Source organism: Salvia hispanica, chromosome 6, assembly GCF_029641045.1.
Source record: "Salvia hispanica isolate PSC_SH4W2 chromosome 6, Shi_PSC_v1, whole genome shotgun sequence".
In the NCBI taxonomy this organism is placed as follows: domain Eukaryota; kingdom Viridiplantae; phylum Streptophyta; class Magnoliopsida; order Lamiales; family Lamiaceae; genus Salvia; species Salvia hispanica.
In genome coordinates this window covers 47,712,559-47,733,516 of record NC_142697.1, presented here as the reverse complement: position 1 = coordinate 47,733,516, position 20,958 = coordinate 47,712,559, and the positions used below count along the sequence as shown (strand labels likewise).

Sequence of the window (20,958 nt, the reverse complement as noted above, 5' to 3'; positions counted from 1 at the left end):
ACGCATTTCTTATTCAAGATTATACCCATATCCAGTTTGCTATAACATTCATGTACTTATCAAATTTATAGATACAAAAAAATACTATAAAGAAAGTCACCCCATCCAGCCGTCCCAAAAGTAAACGCTTTTTTGATAATTCAATCTCCAACTTTTTAATATTGGTCCATGTCAACATCACCCTCTCTCTTCTCTCTCTCTCTCATCTCTATCTCTTCCAACTCCAATGGCAGACTAGAATCTCCCTTTGCACGAACTCGGATCAAAAAAAGTGGTGCACTAATCCCACACATGATTGCTCTTGCTCCCACCCTCTCTCCCCTCTTCTCTCTCACACAATGATCACCATCATCCAATCCAATCCACCTCTTGCTAGAGCAGCCATGCTCTTTGCTCTGCTGCCTCTCCTCCTCCTCCTCGCCGCCTTCCCCGAGACCTCCCACGCAGCCTGCAGCCCTGCTGATCGAGCCGCCCTCGCCTCCTTCAATCTCACCGTCACAGCCTCTCCTCCGCTCAACTGGTCCCTGTCACACGACTGCTGCGGCTGGGAGGGCGTCGGCTGCGACGTCTCCGGCCGCGTGATCAATCTCCTGCTCCCTTCTCGCCGCCTATCCGGGCCCCTCCCGGCCGGATTCTTCGCCTCGTTGGATCGCCTGCGCGTCGTTGATCTGAGCTGGAACCGCCTCACCGGAGAGCTTGGACTCCCTGACAAACTCCCGGCTCCAATCGAAACATTTAATCTGTCGAGCAATCATTTCCGTGGAGCAATCCAGACGTCGTTCTTTCAGCCTGCTCCGGCCTTGGATCACTTCGACATCAGCAACAACAGCTTCTCCGGGGCAATCCCGGCTTTCGTCTGCAGCTACGCACCCTTGATCACACGTCTCGACTTCACCAACAACGACCTGACTGGCCCGATTGGGCCGGGATTCGGGGATTGCAAGAATCTGCTTAGCTTGAGGGTAGGATTCAATCTCCTGTCAGGAGAGGTCCCTGAGGATATCTATGAGTTGATGGCATTGCAAGAACTATACTTGCCTGGCAACCAGTTGTCTGGGCCAATTGATGAGAGGATGATCGATCTTCGCCACCTTAAAGTCCTCGCCTTGTACGGCAACGGCTTCACTGGCAACATTCCTCGTGACATCGGGAAACTATCCGAATTGGAAGAGCTGCAGCTCCACATAAATATGCTCACTGGCACAATCCCACCCTCTCTAGCAAACTGCACATCCCTCACAACCTTGAATTTGAGGGTGAATCTCCTCGAAGGCGACCTCTCGTCTTTCGACTTCTCGAATTTCACCCAACTCCGAACAGTTGATCTCGGCGACAACCACTTCACTGGCACCTTACCAGCAACCCTTTTCTCTTGCAAGATGCTCACTGCAATCCGCCTCGCCGCCAACAAACTCACTGGAGAGGTACTGCCGGAGATAGCGTCTCTGCCATCGCTGTCGTTCCTTTCTCTCTCCAACAACAGCTTAACAAACATGACAACTGCAATGAAGGTTCTTGGAGGGTGTAAGAATCTGAGCACATTGACCCTCTCAATGAACTTCTACGACGAGGCAATGCCAGGGGATGAGAGCCTGATCGCCCCAGCGATGTTTCAGGAACTCCAAATCCTGGCCCTGGGCGGGTGCAGGTTCACCGGCCCGGTCCCCTTGTGGCTCAGAGCTCTGGTTAAACTCGAGGTTATTGACCTGTCTTTCAATAACTTCACAGGCCCTGTTCCGGGCTGGTTTGGGACATTCCCAAACCTTTTCTACTTAGATTTGTCGCATAATCTGTTAACAGGATACTTCCCCATGGAGCTTATTCAATTGCAGCGCCTAGCGTTTAAGCAGAACCCCGATCAAGTTGACACCACGAGCTTAGAGTTGCCTGTGTTTGTGAGGCCTGATAACGTCTCCAACCTGCAATATAGTCAGCTCTCAAACCTTCCACCTGCGTTGTATCTAGATTATAACAACATAACTGGCACCATCCCAGTCGAGATTGGCCAGTTGAAGTTCATCATAGCCCTTGATCTTAGCTACAACAATTTCTCCGGAAACATTCCTGATACGATATCTAGTTTGACTAACTTGGAGAAGCTGGACCTGTCTGGGAATCTCCTCTCTGGCGAAATCCCACCATCGCTGCAGAATCTCCATTTCCTGTCGTTTTTCAGCGTTGCACACAATGATCTTGAAGGGGCAATACCTACAGGGGGGCAGTTTGACACGTTCCCGAACACAAGCTTTGATGGGAATCCGAGGCTGTGTGGGCTCGTCCTACAGCGGCCCTGCACCAACAACGAGTCGCACAGCATGATTCCCTCAGGGGAAAGAAGAGGGAATAGGAAGAAAACCATAATACTCACACTTGTGATCTCTTCAAGCATTTTCACCATGATCCTGCTTCTATATTGCATCTTTCCAAAGAGGAGGTATCATTCAAAGGGAAATGGTGATGAGAAGGATCTCGACACGATGTCATTCAACTCTTCGGGGGTTTTCCCCGAGGAAGTGAGGGACACCAGCCTTGTCATACTGTTCAGGAACAACAAGAACAAAGTGGAGGATCTCACGATACTGGATATACTGAAAGCCACGGACAACTTCAACCAGTCGAACATCATTGGCTGCGGGGGTTTCGGGTTGGTGTATAAAGCAACTGTGGCCAACGGCACGAAGCTTGCGATCAAGAAGCTCTCAGGAGACATGGGGTTGATGGACAAGGAGTTCAAAGCAGAGGTGGAAGCCTTATCCACAGCCCAACACGAGAACTTAGTTACTCTGCAAGGTTACTGCGTGCACGACGGATTTAGGCTGTTGATATACTCTTACATGGAGAATGGAAGCCTCGACTACTGGCTGCATGAGAAGCCCGATGGAGCATCTCAGCTTAGCTGGCCAATCCGTCTCAAGATTGTCCAAGGCACGAGCTGTGGGGTGGCTTACATGCACCAAATATGCGAGCCACACATCGTGCACCGTGACCTCAAGTCCAGCAATATCCTCCTCGATCAGGACTTCGTGGCACACGTAGCTGATTTCGGGTTAGCAAGATTGATTCTTCCCTACTGCACTCATGTCACAACGGAGCTCGTTGGCACCCTTGGCTATATTCCACCTGAATACAGCCAGTCGTGGATAGCCACTTTCAGAGGCGATGTCTATAGCTTTGGAGTCGTGATGCTCGAGCTGTTAACAGGAAAGAGACCTGTTGAGATGTTCAGGCCAAAGATGTCGAGAGAATTAGTCGTATGGGTGCATCAAATGAGGAGCGAGGGAAGGCAAGTGGAAATCTTTGACCCTCTCTTGAGAGGGAAAGGCTTCGAGGAAGAGATGCTGCAAGTTCTTGATGTTGCTTGTATGTGTGTCAACCAGAATCCTTTCAAGAGGCCGACTATTCAAGAAGTCGTTGATTGGCTGAAAGATGTAGGATCCAACAGACAGACAGCGTAAGGTGAAGAACTTGTAAATACAGACCTGTGAGACTGTTATGAATGTCAACACTACATACAACCAATCTTGTGCATAGGAAATTTTCTCCATTCATAAGCAGATTTTGAAGTAATGTGAACATTTTTGATATTGTAAATAGATAAATTTTGCATCCAAAGAAAGTCATGTATTGAACATATTGATAGGTAGAGAATCTAGAGATAATGTACTTTCTTTTACATGAACAAATGAAAGTAAGAATTCTCTTCTGAAACAAGATTTTCGATTAAGCTTTAGCCCGAAAAAGAAATCACATGCTTATTTATGAAGGAAGGAATAAGTCTTTGTGGCCATCAAGGAAAAGTCACTACACTTTGCTAAGTAAAATCATTGTTTTAGATCTAGAACTATCGACATTTCCCTTTTAAGTCGACCGGAATCAAATCAATTCGACCAAATCAAATCCCACTAAGGATAATGGCCACATACACTTGCTAGTGGTGTGCTATGTTTTGTGATAAAAGACTCCATAGGTAACACTAGTCTCTTTTTCAATGCTATTTATATAATGAGAACAAAATGTAGAAAACATCAAACATATTCAACCCCTTCAAAGTTCAAACTCCCCACAACATTTCTACCAGAATATTCCTAAATCCAAAGGGCCATCTATAACTATAACCTCTTGACAAAATTCATGCCCAAGTAAAAGTTATCCATGTCTCCAAATTGAGCTAATCTACATTCAACTTTATTGCTCACACCAGTTTTAGTGAATATGTTCATAATTAATGAACATATATAGAGCAAAAAGTATGGACAATTGAAAAGGCAAAATTTTTCACTTTTTCTATAACAATGCAAACACCCTATAAACAAAAAACACAAAACTTTCTTAAAATTGAATGTTCTTTTTTACATAAGGGGAAAATGGTTCCCATTTCCATGAACTTATGAGGTGAATCAGTATCCAAATAGAATAGGGAACTTATAGCTCCATTTTCTCGTTTTAGGCATTTTCACAAACAGATGGAGTTGATGACGAAATTAAGAATAGCAGCGAAAATCACGGAATCAGAAGAGGAGAGTGAAGCAATAACCTTAAATCTCCGTGCTGAGACTAAATCGATTGCTTCCAAAAATATCGAGGGAAAATACCGATCAATTTCAGCTTGAGGCAATGGCAAGAACAAAAGTGACGGTTGATATTGAAGCTACTAAAAGCGTTGTTGGTGTTACAGCGTTTTATTTAGAAAATAAAACGCTTTTTCATGGCTTAGTTACACACTTCTTCTTTATCCAATAGACTGTGGATTGGTTCTTATCTGGGCCTACGATAGGCCCAATTAAATGAGATCATAATAAGTGGAAGTTAAAATATACTCACTTCGTCCCATTAAATAGGCAACATTTGGGGATACTAACGAGTTTTTATATAGTGTTGTTTTGTGAGTTAATGAAGAGAGAGTAAAATAAGAGAGATGAAAAAGTAGAAATAGAAATATTTCCATTTTAAAAAACGTTTCATTTTTAATAGGACAAATTAAAAAAGAAAATGTATCATTTCTAATGGGACTGATTGAGTATTCGAAACAGATACACTAAAATTAGCTCAACATTATATTAATAGAAATAACAAATTGGCATTTTATTTGTGAACATCCCCATCAAATACATCGTAACTAGCTGGCCAACTATATTTAGCAAAAATTAAAAACCATAGATTTATTGATTTATATCACATAAGTAAATAGTAAAGCCTTTCACTTTATTGCATAAGCATAATATCAACATCATTATTGCATTCTCCATTTTGCCACTTCAAATTCCTCCTTCATCCATTCTAAGATTCCCTTCAATGTGTGCATCATTAGCTCTCCAAGAAGCCCAAATTTGTTGTGAAAAGGTGCTAATTTTCTCTCCTTTTTCTCCCAAAAAAAACTAATTGAAATTTCACCACTTAGGTAAAAAAATTTATGGGATTTTCCTAAGGAGAGAAAATTTGAAAAGAGGGTGGAAAATAAACCAAAAAAAAAGTAACAATTTGGTCTTCTGGTCTAGTCTTGGTAATGAGCCACACATACGACAAAGGAAGCAAGAGACGAGAATAACGGACAGAGGAGTTCTCCGACCACTATACCCTCAATTAGCCACATGTCCATAGGCTAAAATCGGGTTCTAGGGCCGACCGGTTGGACCCGGCCCGGGCCAACACAGTATATATATGACATGTGGCGAGATACTGAACCGGCCCAGATAATGACACGTGGTGAGGTACAGCACAGAATATTGATATTGGTGGAATTTGAACATATTTTGGGAGAAAGAGAGATATATATAGAGAGAGGTTTTCTTTATTTTTTGGGCTTATTCATCTCCTTGAATGTACCAACAAAGAAGCATGGTGGCGCAGCGGCGGAGGATGTAAATTCTTGCCCTTTGTTGCTTCACTAAAGAAGCACACTTTCTTGTGAAGCCATTGTTGCTCTTTGATGATGATGATGATCTCTTTGAAGGGGAAATTCTCTTGAATTGAAATTCAGCCATTTCTTCAATTTTTCTTGAGTTATTTTTGGTGGGATCTTGATTTAGGGATCAACCTAAAAATTGCAAGATTTTTGGGGGAGAAAAAAGCTCACAAGATGTGTGAAGCTGGACCCTTGAGGAAAAATGGCAAAAGGGTGGGGATATTTATATGAGAATTAAGTTGACTTGTTGTTGGAGGGTAGGGTGTACGTGGACAAGTTCGAAATTTGATGGATCTGCATGGGAATTTGGGATAACTTAGATTAATAAATTTGATTTGTTTTTGTTTCTAGGGAGGGGTAAATTTTTGTTGTGGCTATATTTTATGAATTTTGTTGTTGAATGTGAGTTTTGGATGATTTGGTTAGTTGATAGAAGTTTTTGCACAAATTCCTGTAATTATGATAGAATTTTTTTCATATTTTATTTAACTCACTTATCATAATTTTTTTTATTTTTTTTGCCAAAAAAAAATGTCTTCACTACTATTAAATGAAAAGAGTAGTACTTAATTATTTGCTATGATAATATTCGTCTTGTTTTAAAGTAAGATTCTCTATTTCCAATGGAAATTATTAAAATTGAAGGAAATAGAAATTACTCCCTCTGTCCCATTAGAAATGAAACCTTTTTCCTTTTTGGTCTGTCCCATTAAAAATGAAACGTTTCTAAAAATAGAAACAATATTATCTCTACTTTTTCTTCTCTTTTACTTACTCTCTTTTCATTAACTTAGAAAATAACAGTACATAAAATCTTGTTCCGAAAAGTTAATATTGTATATTTAATGGGACGGAGGGAGCATTAAAGTTGAATCTTGAACCTTTTGTTTTATAGTAGTACAATATGGAGTAAAGAATTGGGGTTAAATTGGGATTGAAGGGATGGTTGGAATAATGAGGTGTGTTGGGGTTAGAAAAGTGGGTATTGAAAATGGAGAAGTGTTCAAAAGAAGACAAGGCAAGAAAGCGTGATTGTGGGAATATAATGTATGGGGCAGCAGACAAATTTAATTGGCTTATGGTGGCACAGATTTTGATAGCTTTAATTTCCAATATTTCAAGATTTGAGCTTGATTTTATGATTTTTGTATGCTTCTTAAATTAGATTATATGTTTCCTCATATCACGAGTTATTGATTTAAATTCGTATCATCAAACTAAATTTACTAGTGAAATATAGAGTATATTGCTTTTCAAAAACTATACTAGTAGTATATTCAAAAAAATCAAAACTAAGCGATTTTCAAGATTAAAATATTTTAATGCCATGTTTGAGATTCTTGTGCTGTGTGGCCTAATTAATTTTTCTTTATTTGATTTCTAAAAAACCCAGAGTTTTTATAAGTTTTCAAAGAACATTTGGTCCAAATATTTTGTGGCAAACTCCGAAGATCTCGACCAAATAGATAACTAATAAATTACTAGTATTAATGTGCTTCAATTATTAAATTAAATCAATAAATATATACATATATACATGTTGCAATTGAATTTCAATAAATTTTCCCAGTCACTGAGCATTGTATTTATGTTATCTGTCAAGCATATACAATTGTTTGGCTTGATAATATCCACACATATAAACATTTAATTTTCACTATTTGGGTACATAAATGAATAATCATCAAGTGCATAATTGGTTTACTAATTACTCCTACTTAACTTTTTCCCAAAGAAAAATAAATCACATTGAATTCTTTTCTGCTATTTTTATTCCAAGCTGATTTAGAGCACATATACAATAGTTTATGTTTTATTCTAAATTTTTAACTTTACTTATAAAATTAATATCATGAATTCTGGAAAATAAGTAATTTTTATTCAAATTTGCAATTTCACTGACTTTTAAATTGTTAATTACATTGCCATCTTTTAGTTTGTGGTTGCAACGTTTTAAAATATTTTTTTTAAATTGCAACCCACAATTTAAATTTTAGTAGAATTTTTATTTTTATTTTTTTTATAGAAAGGAGTGGGAGTAGGAGGCCTTAATAAACATGTGTAGAACATGTAAGAATCTAACCATAAGATCTTCAACAACCTCAACTCAACTTCAAGAATCTAAATCTTTGCAAAAATCAAAGAAATTTAATTTTGGGTGTACAGATACAGATGCAAAATCTGAATGTAACTAAGAAAAGATTGTAATTCTGATTTATGCAATCTCTTGAGGTGATATTTTTGCATGTGAATGTGGGCTGTAAGATTTTACAGTGTTTGTTATTCTTGATTTTATTTTGATTTTGACCAATCTCAACTGATTTTCATTTTAAGACAACCTAAATCTCTATAGATTCTTGTTCTTGATAATATATCTTCAAACTGAAGAATCTGCTGTTTATTTAACTTTTTTGTGTCTATGTTTCATGTATGCAAGTGAGACCAGAATCTTAAGATAGTACAGCTGTAGTTATGCTATCCTAATCACATTTTTTATTTCAAAGTGTTAGTTTTTAATTAATAGCTTTGAGATTATTGTGTGTGTGCTCCTTGAGATTGTGAGGAGTTATCTTGTTTTAAGTTTTGTTCTCATTTTTTATTCTTGTATTATCTATACTCACAAGCTATGTGTTACTAAAGTACCAATTCTTTTAAAATAGGTGAACTAACAAGTGTGTTTAATGGTATGAAGTGACCACAAAATGTTTACTTTATTATTGGATTCAAGCTTTAATTTTGAAATCTTTGAAGAAGTGTAGCATGAAGCAACTCTAGGTACATAACCCTAGGAGGAAAGTATGTGTAATGTAGGTGGTAGTTGAAGTTTAATAGTTATATACTCCCTCCGTCTCCGATTAAGAGTCACGCTTTACCATTTCGGTCCGTCCCCAATTCAGAGTCACACTTCATTTTTACCATAAATAGTGAGTAGGTCTCACATTCCACTAACTCAATTCACTCACATTTTATTACAAAACCAATATATAAAAAGTGGGTCCCACATTCCACTAACTTTTTCAACCAACTTTTCTTTACATTTCATAAAATTCGTGCCCAGTCAAAGTGTGACTCTTAATCGGGGACAAAGGGAGTATATGAATTCATCATGATGGGATTACAAAAGATAAAGGATAAATCTCATACATGACAACAATTAAATGTTACACTAATAATCCATAATACACTTTAATTTGGAGGAACATTCCTTGCACTGCAAAATGGATTCAGGATTTCTTCTTCTTTAGGTTGTGATGCAATGTACCTTAAATCTTAAATCTTGAGAGTTGAGTAGTTTGTGTTGGAACAAAGCAACCACCTTAATCTTTTCCTTTAATAAATACTCCATTTAGGTTGCTTCTCTTTTATCCAATTAGTTGACTTTACAAACTTGGATTTTTTTTCTAAATAAAAATAAAACGAATTTTTAGGGTCCAAATATGCTGTAATAATGCATTGCATCAAACCAATCTGAGCTGAGCTTATAGATCACAAATTTCACTTTTGCAATCACATATTCTATCTCAATTATGTGATGCAATTCTAGCAAACGACGCTGACCAAGTCAAAAACATCGAATATGTCAATTGTTTCGGAATGACTTGAAACCTTATTTTATTTCATTTCAAAAAGTAACGTTGTTTTAGGAGTTTATTGGATTTAATGCCTAAAAATAATTCATTTATCTCTATTCATGACCACCCCAAATGCAAGGTTGGACTTAGCTCAATATTAAACTTCTAGTCCAAATCTTATACCTCATAAGTGGGTTTCTACACATAATTTTTCCCCAAAGACCAAAACCGACCCCCAATCTGTGGCCTTGATTAACTTAGTTGGGCTTTTAATCATGGGTCACTTTGCTTTATTTTTCTTAAGCCCAATAGGCAATAACATACGTTTCCGTGTGTTATTTTTCATCGCAATTAAAAAAAAAATTGGTAAAAATTTATTTTTCGTGGGTAATTATAGAAAAATATTCAAGACAAGTAGTTAAGAGCATCTCCGGTGGCGCCCTTCCCACTAGGACTTCCCACAAAAACTTTCTGTCACGTCATCATTAGGATTCCCATTCCATTGCCACATCACTAGGACTTCCCATGCACTAGGACTTCACGCAATAAAATTAAATTCACAATTATTCAATTTACGGAATTAAAATGTCGACACGGAATACGAAAAAATTCGAATACTTCATTAAAAAATATTACATAATACTTAAAAGTTAATTAATATAATACTTAAAAAATTTGTTTATAGAGTTTTTTTTTTTAAAAAATTAATTTTTTGTCGGACGTCCGACCTCGACGTCCGACCCCACGCCACAGTGGCGGACGTCCGCCCGCCCGTCGGTCGGATATCCGAGCCCATCCGACAGGCACACGGGACGTCCGTGTCCTACTATTTTCCTCACTACGGCGGACGTCTGGTCGGACTTCTGCGACGTCCACCGTTGGAGATGCTCTAAAAACCATCTAGAAAATCACGTTGGTTTAACTATACAAAGTAGTATTGTAAAAAATCATGTAAGCCATTCACTCCGAGAGTAAAAAATAACACCCGAAATATAATTTCCTTTATAATAGATCATTTTAAAAATTCCCCAAAATAGTACTACTAAAATTTAATCAAAATTTATAATTTTAATGGTCAATATATTTTTTTAAAAAAAAGAAAGATAAAAATGAATAAAATCGATTATTTCTTCCAAATATGAAACTCTTCACCAAACCAGAAACGTTTTGGCTTTCCCCCTTCCCATTTCCCAAGCTCGAATTCGAAAATTCCCACAGCAGAATTCACAAATCCACCTCCGGCACCAGCAGCAATGGCGAAGAGGAAGAGAAAAGGAGTTCCGGAGGTTCTGTGGAGATTATTCGGCGACCGCGCGCGGACTCTCGGCGACACTATACTGGCTCTGAGCCCTCCTCCTCCGGCTATCGGCGGCGGCGGCGACGAATCCACATCGTTCCTCGTCAGATCTACGGATGATTCGGAATACCGCAAATTCCTATCGGAAACCTTCGTGGTCGTCCCCGACGATGCCCCTCCCCCTCCCCCCTTCGACCGTCGCTGCCGCTGGACGCTACTGGAGGTACGACGCCTATCCTTTTTTTTTGGCGGGAAAATTGAATATTCGACTGATTTCGGCGGGAATTTTTTATTGATTTTGTGAGAAATTGAGTGGAAAGCGGAGGATTGCATTGTAGATTCAATACTGTGGATTTCATTGTTGAGAGCTTGACTTGTGTGTATGGTTTTCAGCTTGTGAGAAGAGCGATCGAAGTAATAATGAGTGAATCTCGTCAGGCCTCTTCAAATCTCATATGCGTCGGTTATGATAAAGTGAGTGTTTTCTTAAGCTAATTTGTGCTTAAATAGATAGCGGTTGCTGATGGTGACGATGACATGGATTTTTCAATTTTTGCTGTTGGAATCTAGTGGTGGAATTTTTCTTCTGGATTTTATGCATCAATTTAGCACATTAATTATGATTACTGTCAAATATTTTCTCAAACATTGGCATCTCATAAATAATTATATTTAGATCTCGTTATTTTGTACGTAAAATGGATCGAAATGAATGTTGAATAATGTAAGATAGCCCAAATTTGTGACACTTTTAGGTGGGGATGATGTAGGTTTAAGAATGGGTGATTTCGGTTTGGAACCGGTAGTTATGGGAAGAAAGACTATAACCGGTCCCGACAAGTAAATTTATGTTTCCGGTTTCGATATAAAACCAGATATTTCTCGGCAATCTTCACTGGTTTTTACTGTTTTTTCCTTTTGCTGAACGACCATATGAGGCTTGATTGTTCTTAGAGATTGTTTTTGAGCCTTTTCTGCGCAGCTTAGGTGGAAGGCAAAGAAGGCCTCATTCCCGGGGGTTTTCAATGGTTTTTTAACAGCGGTTTCCCTAGGTTTATCTTAGTTTTGGGGGAAAAAATGATGGTTAATTGCTGATTACAGTTCTGAAAAGTTTAGTGGAGCTCACTCTTTTTTTGAAATTAAATGGTGAATTTGGATTTGAAAGCACACCACCAGTTTTGTAATTTTATGAGGTTTCACTTGCCAAGTCATACAACTAAATTGCTTACCTTTCTCATGAAATTGCAGCAAATTCATGTGCAATAGAAGACTTGATAATTACTGAATTGTTCGTCATGGGGTTTTATTGTCTGTGGCAGGAAGCCAGTCTAGTCCGCCGGTTGATGAGCTGACATCCTCAAAGTGGATTGTCCTCTTAAGTAGGGTAAGTGAATGAGATATTTTCTAATGTATATTTGTACATTGGGCTTGATTGGTGTGTGGTAATGACAAATATTAGGGTGATGCTCTGATGGTGTGTGTATCTGTTGAAGTATTCTTCAATGTTTCTTCCTCTTCCTCAGAAGTAGCACCATCAGATTTGTGGTTGTTCAGTTGCCAAATTGTTCGCCAACTTCCCAAGAGGCATGCTACAAGATGCTACAAGATTTTGATATTTATTTTTTTCTCTTTATCTTTGATCAGGACACGAGGATAAGAGGCAAACGGTGGTTAAGAAACTTGTATGAGGTATGTATCAAATCAAATGTCACATGGTTTGATATTTGGCTTTACAGCAGGCATGATGTATTTCCACTTACATGAACAGGCTAATCAGAAGGAGGATGTATTCTTTCAAAGGTGCTGGTTTTCGTCCCAGATACGACATGGAAAGGAATGATGTTATTTGGTTGGGGTTGCACAGTTACAGACGGGTGCTGCTGAAGAAGCACTTGAGGCACAGGAGTCTGCTTTTAAATTTTTTGGTTGGGCCAAGTTGAAGGCTTATGGTGGTATGAAGAACATGTCAGGTGAGCTCAAACAAGCTGTTGATGATGCACACCTCTTCTTTTGCACTTCTATGAGGTATCTAATACCACTTCTTTAGGTACAATGAACAGGCTAATCAGAAGGAAGATGTATTCTATTTCAAAGGATGTTCTCTGGTAGGGGTTATGCTTACAGTTGAAGCATGGGATGACCTCATCTTTTGTACTCGTGTTTTTGGCTATTTATGCAATCGAATACCCAAAATACATTGTTACTCCCATATACGACCTCTATCCAATTATCTTACGCCAAGGTAATTAATTCTTGTCTATCTTCTACTTTATCCTCTCTAGACTGAATTGATTAAATATCACATTGTTAAATTTTTTGTATAAAAATAAAATGCACCACTTAAATTGAGATGGAGAGAATGATGATTACTTTTATCTGGCCACCTGCTAAAGAGGGTCCAAAGAACATTTATTCAACCCTGAACAGTTTCAAAGGTAAAATAACACATACTAGAAATTGACGACTGTAACATAACAATGCAGAAGGTAAATGTATAACATAAACAAGATGCATTTTTCCAATTGCAAAATGAGAAATGAAAACTGATCCGATTAAGTGTACACAGATATATCAACTTGCAGTCTGCAAAAACGATAGAGAGAAACTTCACTAAAATTAGACTACATACCAATCACTCTAACTGAAAAGTTGGAACTTGCCAACCTCTCCAGTTCTCTATCTCCCCCAAGAACTACAGCGGTTACCTTGAGGTCTAGTTGGTCTCCATATAAATCCTCTTGCTCCTCTAATATCTGTTTAGCTGACAGCAAAACTGCTTCACTGCAATTAATCAAATTAATTGATTTGAGTGTTTCTATTTCTCCAATTTCGGAAGGAATCTCCTTCAATCCATGGAAACACCGAAGATGAAGTTCCTGAAGAAGTGGAAAGTGGGAGCTCTCTAACACTGTCCAGTTCTCTAGATCATTACACCCATCCAATGTTAGTGACTTGAGGCTGCAGAATTGGTCTTCAATTGTTTCCCACTTGCCTGTTTTGAACCGACCACAATATAATCTTAGCTTCTGAAGAAGTGGTAAGGCACCTAGTGTTTGTAGTATCTCTTCCCACTCAAAATAAGTTGGTAGACAGAGACACACCTTCTTAAGGGAGTGTGGGAAGCTCATATTGATCAGACACTTTCTATCATAGAGGGAGTAGATCCACAGAGAGAATGATTCCAGTTTGCTAAAACACTGGAGATAGCTAAGATAGTTCACTCTCTCAAGTGATTCCCCACTAAAATATTTCAATTTCAATTTCTTGATATCAGGAATTCTTCTAACCACATCTTCACTTAAACTGAAACACGTCACTCCTTTGAGCACCTCTAGATTCTTCATGATAATAATATCATCGTCGATGCTCAGAGGACACGGGAGATACAAATTCCAATTTGGGAAGTCGACATGCCTAAGTTTATGCATTTTCCAAATTTCAATTGGTGCAACAAAATTTTTTAAACAAACAATAATCAGTGTATGCAGATTCCAAAGCAGATTGATTGAAGGAATTGCAGACTTCCATTTAGCTTCAAAAGCAAGGTGTCGTGAATTCACCAAATGACACACATTTTCAAGGGAATACTCATAGTATGTATATGGGTTATCAAAGGCATATAATGTCCTCAAAAATCTAGAATTTGGCAATTCTTCAACTCCAGAATTATGACGTACATAAGACCGAGCATGTGACATAGAGTCCATGGCATCGTGGATATTTCCCTTTAGAGTGCGTCTCGGAATAACAATGCGGTGTTGGCTAATTACTCCCAAAGGACTCTGTTCACCCAAGACATAGAAAAACCTCTGTTTTTGAGCTTCTTTCATAGATAAATCTCTTAATAAGTCATGAATCTTGCATGATTTTACATTCCCAAGTAACTTCAACTCATGAACCAGGATGAGATTTCTATCAACTAGCTCATTTAGGTACTCTTTCGCAATAGTTGTCAAGCTTTTATTGTCTATTGGTTTAAGAAGTCCTTCAGAAATCCAAAGCTCTACGATTGTTGAAGCTCTAATCACTTTGTCTTCCTCAAACACTCCCATATAAAGAAAACAAGGCTTTAGATAGACTGGCAACTGATTATAGCTCAGTTTTAATACCTTCAAGCAATAATCATCATTCTCACAATTCACTATTGAGCTTAAGTTTTCCTCTATGTGCACCCAATATTCTAGTGAAGGTTCGGATTTTGCCAATAAACCCCCTATCACAGCAATCGCCAATGGAAGTCCTTTACACTTTTCCACAATTTTCTTCCCAATTTTTTCGAGTTGAGTAGGAAAACTTTGTTCCCAAAATATAATACGGGAAAACAAAGTCCAACTACTAACCTTGTCTAAAAATCCCATCTTAAAGACGCTATAGGGTTTAGTCAAGTGGGCAGCCAAGTTGGACATCCTAGTTGTTACTACTATACGACTACCCATACTGCTGTCTGGAAAGAAAAATTTTAACCTATCCCACACATCTATGCTCCACATATCATCAATTATAATGACATACCTCCTACCCCATAAACACTGGTATAACTTTAATTTCGAATCTTTCTTCTCCGTATTATTGGAATCTCCTCTTGCTTGAGAGAGAACATCCTCAACAGTATTTACAATATCGTAATCTTGGGAAATGGTAGTCCACACACAAATATCAAAATGCTCTTTAATAAGCGGGTGTTCAAACGCACCTTTTGCGAGAGTGGTTTTGCCAATTCCACCCATACCTACGATAGGAATTATTTGGAGATTGGTGTTTCCATCAGTAAGCCTATCCAGGAGTTGAAGAAGCACATCGTCAAACCCTACCATTAGATGCTTCTTCTCAGTATTACTGGATCGTTTACCAGCATTAGTATAACCTGCATTTCTCTCATCTTCCTTCTCATGGGATACTAAGCCAACATCATTAGAAGCCAAGTTTCGCAGCTCTTGCTTCTCCCTTGTTATCACAATCACCTCTTTCTTGATCAAATCCATTTCTTCTATCACATTTTGCAGATCTTCGTAGAAATGGATGCAACTGATTTGTTCATAGTTACAATCATCAGTTGTTGCTGCTGCGGACAAATGAATACCGTCAATAATATAGGACTCGATCACATCTTCAGCTACATGTGTTGCATCTGCAATGCAAATTAGGGGTGAGTTATTTACATAAATGGTTATGGAGTAGCGGCAGATGAACACAAAAGAACAAGTAGAGTACAAATACAAACGACGAGAACTAGAATTAAAAAAAAAAAAAACAATCCTTCGAATTGGCCTAAGGCCTAAACACTTAATTTTTTAAGATATCCAACTTTTTCCAAAAATTTAGTTCCATAATTCAATTTCCGTATATCCCACAAAATTTGACTCATTTTATTTTTGCAATTTTTGCCAGTTGACTTTATATTCCATTAACTCATTCCCGCTCATATTTTAATATAACTAATACTTTATCTGTCCCAAGGAAGATGACCAATCCTTGAATGACACAAAATTTTATATAACTTTATTTTATTTATTAAGTGGGGAGAATAAACTAAAAGGGAGGGAATAAAGAAGAAATAAATGTGTTTTTATTTTTAGTAATGAGTCATTTTACTTGGGACAAACTAAAAAGAAAATTGAGTAATCGTCAATGGGACGGAGAGAGATATAAAACTAGGACTTAAATTCTACTAACTTTTTCTATTCAATTTCCATTCAACTCGAATCATCTAATACATTGGCAATACATCTTCTATTACACAACTATAAATAATACTTATATGGGTCCACTTATCATTTTATAGTCCTATAGTAGAAGATGTATCAACAAATGTAGTGATCTTTTCCGCTTTTGATTGCATTTCTTTATACAAATATCGAAGATGTATCAACAAATGTTGTGATCTTTTCCGCTTTTGATTGCATTTCTTAATACAAATATCGAAGTGTATCAACAAATGTAGTGAGCATTTCCGCTTTTGATTGCATTTCTTAATACAAATATCTAAGTGTGACAAACTTTGCAGAACGGAGGAGGAAGAGTATAAACTATTCCAACAAATCAACATAACGATAAACAATAAAAGAAATACCCAAACGTGGGAATTAGTCATGAGGCCATATCAACCCACTCGAAATACCCAAACGTGGGAATTAGTCATGAGACCATATCAACCCACTATGCAAGCTAGTACTATTTTAATATATTAATTTTGTAATAAAATGTGACCGTGAATAAGTTAGTTGTGAGGATTATTATAAAAAAAAATGATAAAGTGAAATATGAAAAGATTAGGATTGACCAAAATAAAAATAAGTGACAAATTTTCAGGGACATAGTATATTGATTAATTTTATGGAACGGGGCAAAATAAAAAGGTCTCAATTTTTACGAGAGAGAAGGAGTAATATTTCCAAAATATCAAAACCTTCCACTGTCAATCTTAAGGTTATGAATTTTGGATACGAATAAAAATGATAATTATCTAAAATATAAATTAAATAGATCCTGAAAAAGTGGATCTGGATATAGATCGGTCAGTTCCCATTGCATCATCCCTAGGTGAGTACTACATTAATTATTTGGTTGATTTGACTTATAAAGTAACTGAAATACTTTTTTTTTTAAATATAACCATACAAACCAAATTTAATTCGAAAATCAAACAAAAATAACCTACATGACTAAAGTCCAAAACTGATATGTACAGTGGCCAAATTTTTTGTTCTACAATTTTTGTTTCGGTTCATAATTTTATGACTTAAAAAAAAAAATTAACGATCTACAATATGTTGTCCGGATTATGAGTAAAATATTATTTTAAATAATAAAACGAAAATCCATATTAGTCCCATACATTTTTACAAAAAAACAAAACCTATTTAGTCCTTTGTATTAAATGTGTTAACGTCTAATATAATCTTATAATCTTAGACATTATGTTTTGTATGTTTAACTCATCAATAAGGTCAATATGCAGTTGAGTATTAATTTTTTTTAACAAAATCATGAAATATAGATAAAAACATACTCCCTCCGTTCCATAGTAAATGTCACATTTTCCTTTTTAATTTGTCCAACAAAAGATGTCACATTTCCTTTTATGGAAAAAGCTCTCTCTCACATTAATATAAATATACTATTTTCTCTCTTCATCTAACACACAAAACAACATCTCCTAAAATCCCGTGCCATTCCACAAATGTGCCATCTACTATGGGACGAAGGGAGTATTATTTCGTAGAATCTAATACACTTATTGTGCAGGACAAGAAGTTTTTTAAATATATGTAAGGGGTCAATTTTAGACTCTAGACTAACCACAATAATCGAATTGTACTTTTGGATTTTCCCACTTTTTTACCAAGAAAGATACTAGTAGAGTAGTAGTATAATATTACTCTCAAACATTTACCAAACTTGATTTTACAATCAAGGTGTATATCATTTCTAATCAACACCAACAAAAAATTAATTTGAAAAATTCAAAAAAGTACTAATTAATTGGAAATATGAGAAAATATGATAAACTTCACAATACACTAAATAATCAGTAACGTATGTGAACAGTAAACATATTTGAATAAATCTACTAACCCATAATGCGAATCTCCAATGGATCTGCTTCATCGCTGTACGCGTAGGGTGATTTGTAATCTTCAAGAAATTCCTGCAAGAAAGTAACTATTTCTGTAAGAGATTCCACTTGGTCCTTGTCGAGAGAAATTGGAGGGAAAGGATGATTTTCAACATCATCTATGATATTCATAAGAGAATTTAGTGCTGCATAAGCCGCCATCTTAATTCTCTCAAAATTAATGCACAAACACCGTGTTGAGTTGAAATTAGACAAATTTGAAGAAACTTGAAATTTGTTTTTAGAGATAAAAAGAAAGAAGGGAAAGTGCAGCGAATCTTGAATGTATGGAAGAATATGGAAACGAGACAAAGCAATTCGAAGTATGAAGTAGAATATGATATTAGAAAGACCAGTTTATAAGCCTTATTCTCATCGTCCATTAAATTTTATCACACTTTGATCGGACACTGGTTTTAATAAATGTAACAGAAAGTGAGTTGAAAAGGTTAGTGGAGAGTGAGTCCTACTTTTATATATTAATTTTTATAATAAAATGTGAGTAGAAATGAGTTAGTGGAATATGACAAAGTCCAATATAAAAAATGGTAAAAAGTGAAATGTGACAAATTTTATGTGACGGATGTAAATGTAAAATGTGACAAAATTTAAGGGACGAATGGAGTATATAGCATCAAATTATTGTGGTACAGTACTATTAATTTGTGCTATTGGTTGTTAGAGCACTCCCAATGGAGGTGGCGAATTCTCGGCGATAAATCGCCGATTATCGCCGAATTATCGCCGGCCATTGTGGCGAAGTCGGCGATAATTCGGCGATAATGTTACCGTTGCTTCGCCGAGTGGCGATTTATCGCCGGATTATCGCCGAGCGATCGCCGGCCACTGTGGGCGACGCTCGGCGATAATCGGCGATTTTTAAAATTTTTTTTTTTTTTTTTGGCCGAACGGCTATTTTATCCCACCCCTATAAATATTTCATCCTCTTCCTCCATTCATCACCCACAAACTTCATTCACACAAAGATGGCATTTGGGGTGCTCCAATCGCGATTTGCACTGGTAAAGGGTCCGACGCGCTTTTTCTACCAGGGGGATATTGCCGATATCATGTATGCGTGCATCATCATGCATAACATGATCATCGAAGATGAACACGAAGGCGTCCTCGACGTCACCAACGACCCAAGTGTTGCATCATCGAGTCACGGTGTCTCAACCGAGTCCGCCCGCCAGGGTGTACCGCACAACGAACATGAACGGTTCCAGGCGTTCATGGACATACACCAGAAGGAGGCCCATCAAGCACTACAACACGATATCATCGAAGAATTGTGGGCAAATAGAAACCGCGCCCACCGCCCTTGAATTTTTTTTTCTTTGAATTTTTTTTTTGATTTTTTATTTCCATTCGTGTACTTTTTTTTTTTTTAATTTTCTTCGTTGTAATGTGTACCCGTGTTTAATACAACGAACTTTATTACTATTTATTTGATTTATCTTTATAAATTAAATAAGCTAGCTTTATTATATATAAAAATAAAACAATTAAATTAGTGATGATGTAAAAATGAAATGTTGAGTTAGGGAGAAATAAGGGAGAAATAAGGGAGAAACCATTGTAGGGGTTGGCTAAAAACTGGGGATAAAATGTGATGCTGATGTGGCGCTGATGTGGCAGGAGTTAGGGAGAAATAAGGGAGAAATAAGGGAACTCCATTGGGAGTGCTCTTAGAAATGCTTAAACAAAGATAGGCTAGAAATTAGCTCAGACTTTATTTCAGGGAATATGATAATCTTAGTAAGATCTATTATAATCTTAAAATAATGGTAAGTCAAGTTGGATCAACTGCCGTTATGATTGTTTATAAATGAAATGCTTAAGAAACTGGGCGTGACAGGCTGTGGTGTCTTTGATAAAATATTGTACGACTTGACCAAAATATGAAGAATAGTCTAAGGATTGCAAAACGGGTTATCTTATAAATTATGAATGATTACCTATTGGAAAAATTAAACGAAGAGAGTAGAAAAGAATAAAAAAAACGTGAATTTGAGAGAGAGTGAGAGGGATTGGTTTTGTCAAGCGTCGATAGAATGAGATTAATATTTTAATTTTTCATTGTTCTTAGTAAAAGATAGTTATTTTTTGCTAAAAATAAAAATGACTCAATTATCTTGAAACTTTCCAAAATAGAAAAATGATGCTATTAACATAGGATGGAGGGAGTAACTGGTATATAATCATCACATCTATTGAGTTTCATTGAACTTGAAGTTTGTTGTTACAATTAACCCCTCAATAGCCAACAATCTTGTTGGTCATATGCCCACGTTGGTCATGATCGACTCCCCTAGTCACTACTACAAGTCATTGAGTCTATCAACGAAAGCAACAATGATTCGTTTCAACTAGAAAAACTCTTCTCAAAAGAGTGTCAATCCAGAGATATATAGCCTATTTGGTATGCGACACATCAGTTGTTTTACGCGATATATTTACTTGCATTGAATTCCATAACACAACACATACAATATCTATAACATCAAATTAACAAACTCTACCACTCAAAGTAAACGCACCCTCTATCAGTCAAACACATGCACGTAAT

General features: G+C 37.0%; 3 protein-coding genes across 7 annotated transcripts; 2 read left to right on the top strand and 1 right to left on the bottom strand.

Moving 5' to 3' along the window:
* On the top strand, positions 1-3,631 carry LOC125206010 (tyrosine-sulfated glycopeptide receptor 1-like). The gene has a single exon (XM_048105267.2). The coding sequence runs from the start codon at positions 339-341 to the stop codon at positions 3,453-3,455; it is 3,117 nt and encodes a 1,038-aa protein (XP_047961224.1). The 5' UTR covers positions 1-338; the 3' UTR covers positions 3,456-3,631.
* A 6,995-nt stretch (positions 3,632-10,626) lies between these two features.
* On the top strand, positions 10,627-13,017 carry LOC148924099 (uncharacterized). 5 transcript variants are annotated; one of them, XR_016132428.1, is made up of 6 exons: positions 10,627-10,994; positions 11,165-11,245; positions 12,091-12,155; positions 12,416-12,460; positions 12,540-12,741; positions 12,832-13,017. XR_016132428.1 is itself a non-coding variant. In XM_089060243.1 (4 exons), the coding sequence occupies exons 1-3, from the start codon at positions 10,728-10,730 to the stop codon at positions 12,121-12,123; spliced, it is 381 nt and encodes a 126-aa protein (XP_088916369.1). In that variant the 5' UTR covers positions 10,627-10,727; the 3' UTR covers positions 12,124-12,155; positions 12,295-12,419. The 5 variants fall into 5 exon arrangements, 2 of the variants coding, with proteins under 2 accessions (XP_088916369.1, XP_088916368.1); XR_016132427.1 differs by having other exon boundaries at positions 12,819-13,017; XR_016132429.1 differs by having other exon boundaries at positions 12,020-12,155; positions 12,819-13,017.
* Positions 13,018-13,271: 254 nt separating this feature from the next.
* Positions 13,272-18,635, bottom strand: LOC148924098 (putative late blight resistance protein homolog R1B-16). Its single transcript, XM_089060241.1, has 2 exons — positions 18,347-18,635; positions 13,272-15,899 (listed from the first exon to the last, which is right to left on the bottom strand). Exons 1-2 carry the CDS (start codon positions 18,546-18,548, stop codon positions 13,393-13,395), a joined length of 2,709 nt encoding a protein of 902 aa, XP_088916367.1. The 5' UTR covers positions 18,549-18,635; the 3' UTR covers positions 13,272-13,392.
* Positions 18,636-20,958: the final 2,323 nt, after the last annotated feature.

Excerpts from the sequence above, each read along its gene's own strand:
- LOC125206010 (XM_048105267.2), top strand. The coding sequence starts at position 339 with ATGATCACCATCATCCAATCCAATCCACCTCTTGCTAGAGCAGCCATG.
- LOC148924098 (XM_089060241.1), bottom strand. The coding sequence starts at position 18,548 with ATGGCGGCTTATGCAGCACTAAATTCTCTTATGAATATCATAGATGAT. Across the intron at positions 15,900-18,346 it reads ATTGGAGATTCGCATTATGG|ATGCAACACATGTAGCTGAA; the intron begins GTTAGTAGATTT and ends TTTGCATTGCAG.
- LOC148924099 (XM_089060243.1), top strand. The coding sequence starts at position 10,728 with ATGGCGAAGAGGAAGAGAAAAGGAGTTCCGGAGGTTCTGTGGAGATTA. Across the intron at positions 10,995-11,164 it reads GCCGCTGGACGCTACTGGAG|CTTGTGAGAAGAGCGATCGA; the intron begins GTACGACGCCTA and ends TATGGTTTTCAG. Across the intron at positions 11,246-12,090 it reads TATGCGTCGGTTATGATAAA|GAAGCCAGTCTAGTCCGCCG; the intron begins GTGAGTGTTTTC and ends TGTCTGTGGCAG.